The 11,688-nt window shown below is 44.1% G+C and overlaps 1 protein-coding gene across 2 annotated transcripts in view; it reads right to left on the bottom strand.

Annotated features, from left to right (window-relative positions):
• Positions 1-454: 454 nt before the first annotated feature.
• mtor (mechanistic target of rapamycin kinase) overlaps positions 455-11,688 on the bottom strand; it is a 172,494-nt gene continuing 161,260 nt past the window's right edge. Inside the window, exons 47-58 of one of the 2 annotated variants that reach the window (XM_083638895.1) lie at positions 11,279-11,414; positions 10,714-10,861; positions 10,055-10,177; positions 9,521-9,603; positions 9,365-9,437; positions 9,206-9,280; positions 7,707-7,842; positions 6,542-6,640; positions 6,056-6,136; positions 5,755-5,835; positions 2,935-3,040; positions 455-998 (exon numbers count right to left, since the gene is read on the bottom strand). In XM_083638895.1, coding sequence (XP_083495021.1) covers positions 983-998; positions 2,935-3,040; positions 5,755-5,835; positions 6,056-6,136; positions 6,542-6,640; positions 7,707-7,842; positions 9,206-9,280; positions 9,365-9,437; positions 9,521-9,603; positions 10,055-10,177; positions 10,714-10,861; positions 11,279-11,414 — 1,157 coding nt within the window. In that variant the 3' untranslated portion in view covers positions 455-982. The remainder of the gene's footprint in view (positions 999-2,934; positions 3,041-5,754; positions 5,836-6,055; positions 6,137-6,541; positions 6,641-7,706; positions 7,843-9,205; positions 9,281-9,364; positions 9,438-9,520; positions 9,604-10,054; positions 10,178-10,713; positions 10,862-11,278; positions 11,415-11,688) is intronic. The other variant, XM_083638896.1, reaches the window with a different exon arrangement.

Raw genomic sequence — 11,688 nt, 5'->3', positions numbered from 1 at the left:
ACAGAGCAGAGACACAGAGCAGAGACACAGAGCAGAGACACAGAGCAGAGACACAGAGCGGAGGCACTGCCGCCCGCCATCCCGTTGGCCTTTTATTCCTGCCAAACACAACATTTGCTGTAAACGATTGTTTCCTAGCTGTCTTACTAATATAGTGAAATATAGATTGTAGATGATGTTAGAATGAGCAATTTCATCTCATTTCAAGAATGTTCAAAAATCTCTGACCTGATGGCTGTATTCTCTTTCAAAGCATTTGCTGAGAATATGGGGGAGTTATTAGGGGTCATAGCGCCCTCTATGGGTGCTAGAAGAAAAACCAAGAGGGACATGCATCCCTGCTATGTATACTGCATATATCATAATTAAGCCCACTTGAAAATCTTTTGAACTAGTTAAATTAACAACCTGTATAGTCAAACAACACAAGGTAGTCATTTGTAGTGTCTTTACAGAATTTAATGGCACACATATGACCATCTTAAATCAAAGCCCCTCATTTGTATTCAATCATAAGTCACCTTCAAAGAGCATTTAAGTTAGTAAAAGACATACAATATGTTATTCAAATTTGTCACAATACACAATAATATAATTGACTGGTGCATTTCTGAGAAGCATACAGGGTGCGTAGTAAGAAATTGGATTACTTGATACAATATGGCCACTGTAGAAAGCATTTAGCAAATAACAATGACGTAAAAGCAAGTCCTTCCTCATCAAGACACTGGCTTCAGGTATGACAACAGGTAAAAACAGCTCTTCAGGTACTTCCTCATAAAAAATAAAAAAAAACTTGGCAAATTGAAATCCTCTAACCTTTTCAGAGCATACCTGGTTGGGTACTGTGTGTTTTCATGGTTAGTCAGAGAGACTGGCTGTCAGAGCATACCTGGCTGAGCACAATGATCTTTTCATGGTTAGTCAGACAGACTGGCTGTCAGGTGTAACCGTTGCTGCCCTCTGCTGGCAGAGAGCTCCTTCACCAAAATGGACACCTGCAGGGAGGAAATAGAGCAGCTTCTTCACCAAAGTCTGCAAACCTGCTCATCAACTAGTCATGTAGTGGTAAATGCCGATGTTCACATGGACGGCAATATTCCCATATTAACCTGATTAAGACAATATTCTGAATTAGGGATGTCTCTGTCTCTTCTCTCTGAGTGAGCCAGAGTGAGTGAGATTGAGCTGGCCAGCTGGGATCCTCCTCCTCCTATACAGTGTAGTATAGTATACACACTCTGCTCTGCTCTATCTGGATCATGGAAGAGCGAAAATATCACTATTCCAGCCATTAGTCTGTGACATAATACACAAGACTAATGTCAAATTGAAGCAGATTTGGTCGTGTTGGAAGCACTGCAGTACCGGACTCACATACTCTAAAATAATGGTTGCATATTCAGTCTCAAAGCCTGAATGGAGCGCAGGACTGAAAGGCACACGCGCCACTGTCTTATAATTCACGTCTTAAATAACCGGTTATTAACCGGGTAAGGGTGTCGTTAATCAAAAGTTAAACTTAACCGAAAATTAACCGAAAACTGACATTCCCTATTCTGAATAAGAAACCGCCATGTAAACAGCATTTTCTGATTACCTTAAGCTGAAAAAGGTCATAGTCAAATTAAGACGTGGAGTATTCTGATCTTAGTCGCATTATTGGAGTGCATTGCAGTCATGTAAATAGCTTAATTGCTCTATGACGTCCTATCAGAGATTCCGCAGCTTTGTGCGACATGTACGGCAGTCAAACTGCTTGAGGACGCATGCTTTAGCTTCCAGCGAGTGTTGTACAACTTGTTTACAGAAGAAAAGATGGCTGCCACCTTCAAAAAGAAGTCCAAACACAACGCTAGAAACATGACAGAAAGGCTTTCAGGTTAAATTCAGGAGGGAAATGTCATGTGGGCGTGTCTTCAGTCATTAATGGGACTGTGCTCTGTAACATGTCAACAGGAATATGAATGGAATATTGTAAAGCAGCTCATGTAAACACCTTCATCGACATATTGTTTTATTTCAGGTCAATAATAGTAGGATTATTGCAGTCCATGTAAACATGGTCAGAACGTAGTTAGCGATGTACAGTATGTGATGACTTTACACCGTGAAGATTTATGTCGGCCTAAAGAGGCCCTCTGCTGCACCACTGGGGGTGGTTGCACAAAGCACCTTAAGTTAAGATTTTCGTTAAGGTTAAGGTGACCATAAAATAAAATCGGTTGCACAAAACACCCTTACATCTTCTCCTTAAGGTTAAGCATTTTAAGGAAAACATAAGCACAAGATTTAAGGGTGTTTTGTGCAGCCGATTCTATTTTATGGACACCTTAACTCAGACTCTAAGGAAAATCTTAACTTAAGGTGCTTTGTGCAACCGGCCCCTGGTCTTTACTTAATACAAGACTAGAGAGTTGAGTGTAGCAGAAAAGGAAGCCATGTGATGCAAACAGCAGGCAGGAAGCTGAAAGGTGTTAGCATGCTACATACCAGCCGATGTAGCACTGACACAGGTTCAAGTTGTTAGCATGCTACGTACCAGCTGATGTAGCACTGACACAGGTTCAAGTTGTTAGCATGCTACGTACCAGCCGATGTAGCACTGACACAGGTTCAAGTTGTTAGCATGCTACGTACCAGCTGATGTAGCACTGACACAGGTTAAAGGTGTTAGCATGCTACGTACCAGCCGATGTAGCACTGGCAGAGGTTAAAGGTGTTAGCATGCTACGTACCAGCCGATGTAGCACTGGCAGAGGTTAAAGGTGTTAGCATGCTACGTACCAGCTGATGTAGCACTGACACAGGTTAAAGGTGTTAGCATGCTACGTACCAGCTGATGTAGCACTGACACAGGTTAAAGGTGTTAGCATGCTACATACCAGCCAATGTAGCACTGACACAGGTTCAAGGTGTTAGCATGCTACTTACCAGCCGATGTAGCACTGGCACAGGTTCTCATGCGACGTGGCTTGCTTGATGAGGAGCTCCACTTGCGTGGGCACGTCCAGCGTCTCGTCATGAGAAAAGTCTCGGCCTGAAATGAACAAACTCCCATCAGAGCTGACAGCATGCCCTGACATTTTACATTCTGAGCAATTTCTCCAACAGCTACTTTATTCAAACCACTGGTTTCTGTTAAAGGGATAGTTCTGATTTTTGGAACCCTAGCACTATTTGCAAAATGTACTGAAATTTACTTTGTGTGCACTGTGGAGGAAATTTCCGTGAGCATCAGTCAGCTTGTACAGACAGGACCCCATTGACTTTGTATTGGTTTGTGGCTAACAGCCTGGAGGTAGTATGAGGAACAGCATGGATTGTGCTGAGAAAGAACTCTACCAAGACCAGAACCTCTCACCACAAGAACAGCTTCTTCCCAACTGCCATCGGCCTCATCAACAAGGCCTGAAATCCCCCTCTACCAAGGACCCTACCAACCCCCCCACAAAGCTCACTAACGCCTCCCCTGAACTCAGCTGAATCCGCCCCACTGACATGAGCACCCCCGCCCCCCCCCCCCCCCCCCGTCAAACGTCACTTTACAGCTACAGTAGCTGGACTTCACTCGTTACTTTAAAGTACTAGACATCTCGCGCACTACGCTCGATTCCTGCGCGGGCTCGCCTGTCCTGCAGCTGGCCGAGCTGGCCCTGCAGCTCGCATTCACAGCTCGGCCGCCACCTACTGAATTGTTACATTAAAGCTACATAGTAATCCTTATAGTCAATGGATTAATTCCTTATATATCCATGAATGAATCGGCCTGTGGGATGTGAGGAGTGATGATTAGTTGGGGTTAGGTTCATACTAGCAAAAAACAAAAAACATTTTTTTTCAATTAACTCATTGAGTGCCAGCCACTTTTGGAGAACGGACGCTCCCAGTGCCAGAGTTTCAGAGCGTTTTCAGTGATTTCTCGAGGCCCACAGAATATTGTGTGATATTACTATGTAAACACTGAACACGCACAAAGAACGATGAGACTCTATTCTATCATCTGCAAAAAAAAGTTTATTGATCCCATTTTCCGTTCTTTAGTTATGAGCCGGAGAAGATAGCTTGATTCATCCAAAAACAGCAATTTTTTTCTAGAAGCTGAGATAATTGGCCTTTTGTGAAATTAATCATTTCAAGCACATCACTGACTCTGAAGCTAATCTTTTCTAATGTAGTCACACCTCAAAAATAATTTCCTTCAATAAAACAGTTTAGGCCAGGGAATTTTGTTTGGCAGAATAATATTTTTAGCTACAACCAGCAGCGCTGGCCCCTGCGTGCGCTGCTGGTTGCAGCTTCTTGCTGGTTTTGATTTGCTGCTGGTGGGTATCGGATATTCTGGCTTGCGTTTGTCAATCCTGTCCTGCTGCCTGGGTCTGTCTGGGTGTTGCGTGCTGCTCTGCGTGCCCCCCCCCCCCCCCCCCCGCCCCGCCTCGCCTCAACTGCACACTCCTCCTCCTGTCTGTGGTGGCTCTCTGCTGAGTTTGCTGTGCGCACAGTGAAGGGTGCGGAACAGCCAGGCTTTTTTACAGCGTTCCGCGTGTGTTTGTCACCGGCAACGATGCTTCCAGTTGAGAATAATAACAACTCCACGGTGTGGATGTGCAGATGTGCTGTCGCAACCGACACGGAGCGGCTCAATTGTGGGAGCAGATTGGCTGCTGCAGGCACAGCTGCAGTAACGTGCTTCAGCATATCGATGCATACGGATGCGATGCGATTTCCGTTTCCATAACGACTTCTTCTTTGTTTTTTCCTTGCCTTTCTGTTATGTGGAGAGCACTGTCGCCACCTAAGGGTTCTGTAAAATAGGTTATAGACCTCCAATAGCTACAATAGTTGTACCAGAGATGTATCAGGGATTGATCCACGTCCCACCGTCAAAAAACGCAATTGACGACAATCGTCGTCTTTGGCACTCTACGTCAGTATTTGAATTGACGACAGCTGTCGTCATTGGCATTCAATAGGGGTGTCACGATACACTCAGTTCACGATACGATACGTATCACGATACTGGGTTCACGATAACGATACGATACGATACGATTTTAACAATATTTTTTAAAACTTGAATAATGACAATATATGACTGGAAAAGTAGTATTTTATTTGAAATGCACAAATACAAAACATGCTGTTGTGGGAAATTGTTATTACAATAACAACTAGAAAAAACATGAGATTGGAGATAAGGCTTATCTTGAAATAGAATGAGTTACACCGTCACTTAGATTTACTTTGAACTAAAAGGTTTCTCAGCAGTATAAATTCTCATTATGCATCTTCAGTTTTTCTTCAAACTCAAACAAGACTTTTCTTAATCTATTTTTTATGCATCTTCAGTTTTTCCTGTCAAGTAAACAGTTTTGCCAGAAACTCAATTGAATGGTTTCTCTCCTGTATAACTTCTCATGTGTCTCTTCAGAGACTTGTTCAACTGAACTACTTTCCACACATTGAACTTCAACAAACAAAGACGTTTCTTAGTCTATTTTTTGAAAAAAAAATTTTTTTTTTTTTTTTTTTTTTTGCGATATGAGATTTCATCTCAACGATACATATCGTGACGTTTTACTATCGCGAAATTTCGTGGGACGATATATTGTGACACCCCTAGCATTCAATGAGTTAATATTAATATTAATTTTTAAATTTGAATGTCAGCATTATGAATGAATATTCGAATATCCGAGGACAGCCCTAGTTTAACAATATGTCTTCAGGTTTGACTTGTACTGAGGAGCGTACCTGTGAGTTTGTCCCGCACCCTGTTGATAATCTGGATAGCTTTCTTGTTGAGCGCCTCAGGTTGCACCAAGCCATCTCCAACTGAAAGACACAAAACAAATGCACACATGGTTAGAGAGTGCTACCCAACTACCGAAGAGAAGAAAGAGAAGAAAAAAATAAGTCAGAATTCTGAGATTAAAATCAGAATTGCGAGTTATTGTCAGAATTTTTAGATTTTTTTTTTTAATTTCCCAGCCAGGAGGTAATAATGACATTTCAACAATTAGACATGAATGTGAAGTGAGAGCTGGCGACTCACTGAAGGAGTGAATGGATTCAGGCACTGTGGTGCCGGGCTTCTTGTGGGCGCTCTCTCCAAGGTCCATTCCTTCCAGATTCTCTGCACAGGACACAGTGCAGACAAGACACAATGAGACAAATCCTATAACACTCTCACCACATCGCACATATTATATTGTCATTTGTCTGGCATTTCTGTTGTCGTTTTTATGGTTGTATAGTTCAGGTAATTTTGTAACTTGTATGTGCTGTTGTTTGGTTTTGTGCTTATGAAGTTGATGTACATTTGTAAATTGTAATTGGCTGCCAAGGGCCTACAGATGGAAAATAGTGAGTCTCTGGCTATAATCTGGTGTATTTACATGACATTTTCATTAATGTGTACTGTCCCTATTTTAAATAAATAAATAAATAAACAAACAAACAAACACATAATGATTGAGACATGTCCTATAATACTCATGAGATTCAATGGAAGCAGGATGACCAGGCATTGCAGACTGACCCACTGACTGTCCAGCGGTGTAGGAGTCTGTTCTGGTGCGGGAGCGCTTGTTGCCTTTGGTATTGGCTGTAGGTGAAACAGGTAACAGTGTGTGATTGGCTGTAGGTGAAACAGGTAACAGTGTGTGATTGGCTGTAGGTGAAACAGGTAACAGTGTGTGATTGGCTGTAGGTGAAACAGGTAACAGTGTGTGATTGGCTGTAGGTGAAACAGGTAACAGTGTGTGATTGGCTGTAGGTGAAACAGGTAACAGTGTGTGATTGGCTGTAGGTGAAACAGGTAACAGTGTGTGATTGGCTGTAGGTGAAAGAGGTAACAGTGTGTGATTGGCTGTAGGTGAAAGAAGTAACAGTGTGTGATTGGCTGTAGGTGAAAGAGGTAACAGTGTGTGATTGGCTGTAGGTGAAACAGGTAACAGTGTGTGATTGGCTGTAGGTGAAACAGGTAACAGTGTGTGATTGGCTGTAGGTGAAACAGGTAACAGTGTGTGATTGGCTGTAGGTGAAACAGGTAACAGTGTGTGATTGGCTGTAGGTGAAACAGGTAACAGTGTGTGATTGGCTGTAGGTGAAAGAGGTAACAGTGTGTGATTGGCTGTAGGTGAAACAGGTGACAGTGTGTGAGAGAATGTGTGGATTTTTTAGGTAATGTTAAGTCTATCAAGTTAAAGGACAAGTTCACCCAAAAATGACGTGCGCCAGTAGGTCTCTCAGCTGAAGATATCTTCACTACCTAAACGATCTAAACCTTGATCTAAACAGGCTGAGCCCAGTGAGATGCGCCATGCGCTACAACAGGCGACAGCAGTGCAGATCGGACACAGGTCAGTGAGTTTTTAGCTGAAATCTAAACTGTAGCAGGTCACTCACTTCTTACAGCAACCGGCTACAGTGCAGATTTCAGCTAAAAGATCTCAGGGCTTGTGGAGACCTGATGCCAGGTGAGCAGTATGCAGTTGTTGTTTTTTAACAGCAGTGTTTTGCTGTGAATCTCCAGGAAAGGACTTAAAAACTTCACCCGTCCTTCCATCGACATGGGGGTGAGTAGATAATGACTGAATTTTCATTTTTGGGTGAACTTATCCTTTAAGTGACACATCTCTTTTGTTCCAATCTGTACACTGTAAAAAGTGGTAGAAAGATCTATAGTGAGCGTGAACACTTACTGTCCATGAGCCTCCAGTTGAGCAGCGGGTCATAGACGAAGGCCTCCAGCACGGCCATGACGCTGTCCCTGTGCTCCCTCAACACCTCCATCACCGTGTGACACGTGATGCGGTAGTTACCGTCCAGACCAGTCACCTGACACACACACGCACGCACGCACGCACGCACGCACACACACACACACACACACACACACACACACACACACACACACACACACACACACACACACACACACACTTTACAGTAACAGCAGCTGACTACACTTGTTACATTAAAGCATTGTAGCTGCTTCTCCTGGAACATTTTGCTCTCTAGGTTTACTGAGACAAAGCTGAGCGGGACACAGAACAGGGGAGAGGCGGGACCTGTTCACTCTGTAACATCTCAAGCTGAAGCCAGCACACCTCCACCACCACAATATCACAGTATTTCTGCCATAACAATATTATTGACAAGATAGGACTAATATAACAAAATACTAAAACCTATTTTATTATTAATTTCAATAGTTATCTCAGTTTGCCTTCAAATATGCCTTCAAATATGACCATGGTCTGTTCTACATGCTCTTGTGTAACCAAACAACTTCCACACTACTGAAGTCACTCCCCTTTTTGGAATTAGCTCCTCCCCCATGGAGCCGATTTCAGCCATGCTTATTGTTGCTGTGCATATGTCACACTGTTGCAGCGTAACGGTGTGACATCATTAAGTCAACAAGTTGGAATGTTGCCACTATCACGATATCACAATATGCATTTTTGATTAGAGGAATATTAATTGTAACTAGGGGTGGGACAATATACAATTGTTACTACTGTAATTTAATTTAATAATATACAATTATTACTACTGTAATTTGCTACTGTTGTGTCAGCTAGAATTAGCTAGACATATTTTCTGTGAAGCCCTCAGACATGCTTGTGAATTAGGGCTATACAAATAAACTTGACTTGACTTGACAATATTATCATCTATTGTTATAATAAACTCTCAATGTAATTGTATCGTGATGAATGTCCATTAACCGTATAATTGTGAATATCGTCACAAGAGAATGAATATCGTCCCGGCTTGAAAAAGATGTCTAACTTGGCTCACTAACAAGTCGCATTCCTCTTGATTTCCTTTTTGATTTTAAATTGCCATTTGCCACAATCAGATGTCTGCAAATACTCAAAACAGGAACGACAGAAAGACGAGGTTCCCACCTGCAGAAGCTGCCAGAGGAAGGAAGGTGTCTGCCCTGACCTCCTCCAATATGTCTTTCTTAACAAAGTGTAAGCTAAAGTGATTCCAGTATGTTTTAGTGCCATATTAAGAGTTTTAAACGTATTTTGATGATTATCGTGACATTAATCCTGATTATTCCCGACAGGATAATCGTGACAATATATCGATAACGATACAATAAGGTCACACCCCCACTTCCAGCTGCTTTCAGCCCACCCACACATTTCCTCTTGGTGTGTATTGCAGGATGGCGCCCGCCTACCTCCATGGCGTTGGTCAGCATTCTGGTCAGCCGGAAGGGGATCTTCTCAGGGAACTTCTCTCTGGTCATGGCCACCTGTGGAGGATGGTGGATGGAGTTCAGTCTCAAGAGACCTTTAAAGCAAGTACTGTATCTGTAGGCAAAAGAAGTGCCTCTCACCTCGAAACAGTCTCCGAAGTCGATGTGGAGGATCTTGCCGCTCAGCCGGTCCAACATCAGGTTGGAAGGATGCCTGGGGACAAATGGAAATAGTGTCTCCATGTTCTGAACAAGCTGCTGTAAAGGAGGCATCACAGGGCCATGTGTCATCCTCACCTATCACCCAGACCCAGGATGTAGCCCACCATGGACATCACAGCCAACGAGCGAGTGTAGTTGGTCCTCCTGTCAAACCACACCTGGTGGAGAAAGAAGACAAATGTACAGTATAGAGCAGAGCACAGCAGAAACGCACAGGAGACACTGCTAGGCTGTTCCATTCATCCTTTTTTCTCATCTCCCCCATTTTCTCTCCAATTGGTCAATAACCCCTTCTGTCCCGGCCGTTGCTCCACCCCCTCTGCCCATCTGGGGAGAGTTGTAGACTAGCACCATGCTTCCTCTGATACACGTGCAGTCGCCTGCCACTTCCTCTTACTTGGCAGCGAGGAGTTTCACTGGCAGGATCACACTATTCCCCCTCATACCCCACCAGCTTCCCACCCGCAGACACGGCCACTTGTGTCGACGACGTCTGACCAAGCCGGAAGAACCGCTGCTGGGATTTGAACCCGTGTCTCCGCGGTGGGACACTCCCCCCCTCCACCCACTGAGATGTGAGGATGGGGTGCTGCTGTGTGGGTGTGGTACCTCGGAGCTGGGGCTCTTGAGCCACAGCAGCTTGGCCAGGTCGTCTCCGGCTGTGTTGTTGACCGCGTGTTCGAACACCTCCACCTTTTCCATCAGCGTCAGGTGGTCGTAGTCTGGGGCCATCTGGAATCCACAGACGCAAAGCACGCTACATCACAAAAACCATCGCCAACCAAGCACAAGTTTCATCAAGTTGAACTCAAGATTTCTACAACTGTTAGTTCCGGCCGAGCAATTTGATTGGAAGAGAGCAGGGGTTGATAGAGAAACACAGCAGGGACCCCCTACAATTTAAAATAAAATACAATTGTGTTGCATGGGGTCATAGCTTTTACTCTCTCCTGTTATCTCCCCATCAACATTATAATTGAGTATACTTGGTCCCTTGGTTATCTCCACAGCTACATTATATTATACTTGCACTGTTCACGTCAGCTGTGTGTGCGCTGCATGCTGCCTACGCTGGCAGGCTCACCGGTCGTGCGTAGCCCTGTTTAAATTGCTGAATCAGCAGATCAAAATCTTCTGAATATTGATATGATGGCTACGCTGCATACTGACACCAAGACAAATTCCTTGTATCTAAACTTGACATAATGTGGCAATAAAAGTGATTGTGATTGGTTAGCGAGAGCAGAGATGGTGTTTGTGGTCCTGACCCTGAGCATGATGCGATGCTCTATGTTGAGCAGGATCTTCTTCTTCTCTCTGTAGTCTCTGATGAGCGCGTGCAGCGTGTCACAGTGAGGCACCCAGCCAATCAGACCCGAGTTAGTGGACAGGGGGATGACGGCATAGCGCTGGATGCTGGGGAATGCAGTGCAGACATCACATCACATACACACACACACGCAGAAACACACACACACGCGCAGACACACACACACAAACACGCAGACACACACACGCACAGACACACGCGCAGACACACACACACTTGACTGTTATGCATATGTTGTTTCCCCCACCTCTCTTCTTTTTTTCTCTTTTTTTGCTGACACTACTTTATTTTATTTGTTTATTTTTGAGTGTGTGTGTGAGTGTGACAGAGAGTGAGAGAGAGCGTTTGTGTGTGTGAGAGAGTGTGTGCGAGTGTGAGAGTGTTTGAGTGTGTGTGAGAGAGAGTGAGAGAGAGTGTGTGTGAGGGTGAGTGTGTGAGAGAGTATTTGTGTGTGTGTGTGTGTGTGTGTGTGTGTGTGTGTGTGTGTGAGAGTGTGTGTGTACCTGAGGTTCTTGCGTAGGGAGGCGGGGTCGTTGGCCAGCAGTGTGTTGACCAGGCCAAAGAGCTGCATCACCCGCTCATCCTGTCTCAGGTCCTCATGTCCCTTCAGCAGGAACATGAACTCATGCCCATTACTGCCTGCAGAGGGCGCCACACAGCACAACAACACCCATCAGACTCGCAATGACATTAACTCAACTGAGCTGAAGTGATTTGAACTGAACTGAGATGAACAGGGCTCTCATGATCAAACTGTGTGGAGGATCCCTACTAAGGATTAACTCAAAGAACAACTAAGCTATCCAGTGACTGCACGCACACCTGCATGCAATTTACCTGTTCAATTGATAATAAGGCTCATTTATATGAGTCATGTGGTAATTGGCATATAATAAAATAAACGCTGGTCTCA

This window comes from Poromitra crassiceps, assembly GCF_964638095.1.
Source record: "Poromitra crassiceps genome assembly, chromosome: 6".
Lineage (NCBI taxonomy): Eukaryota > Metazoa > Chordata > Actinopteri > Beryciformes > Melamphaidae > Poromitra > Poromitra crassiceps.
The sequence above is the reverse complement of the archived record's forward strand: the minus strand, read 5'-3'. Positions and strand labels throughout refer to the sequence as shown.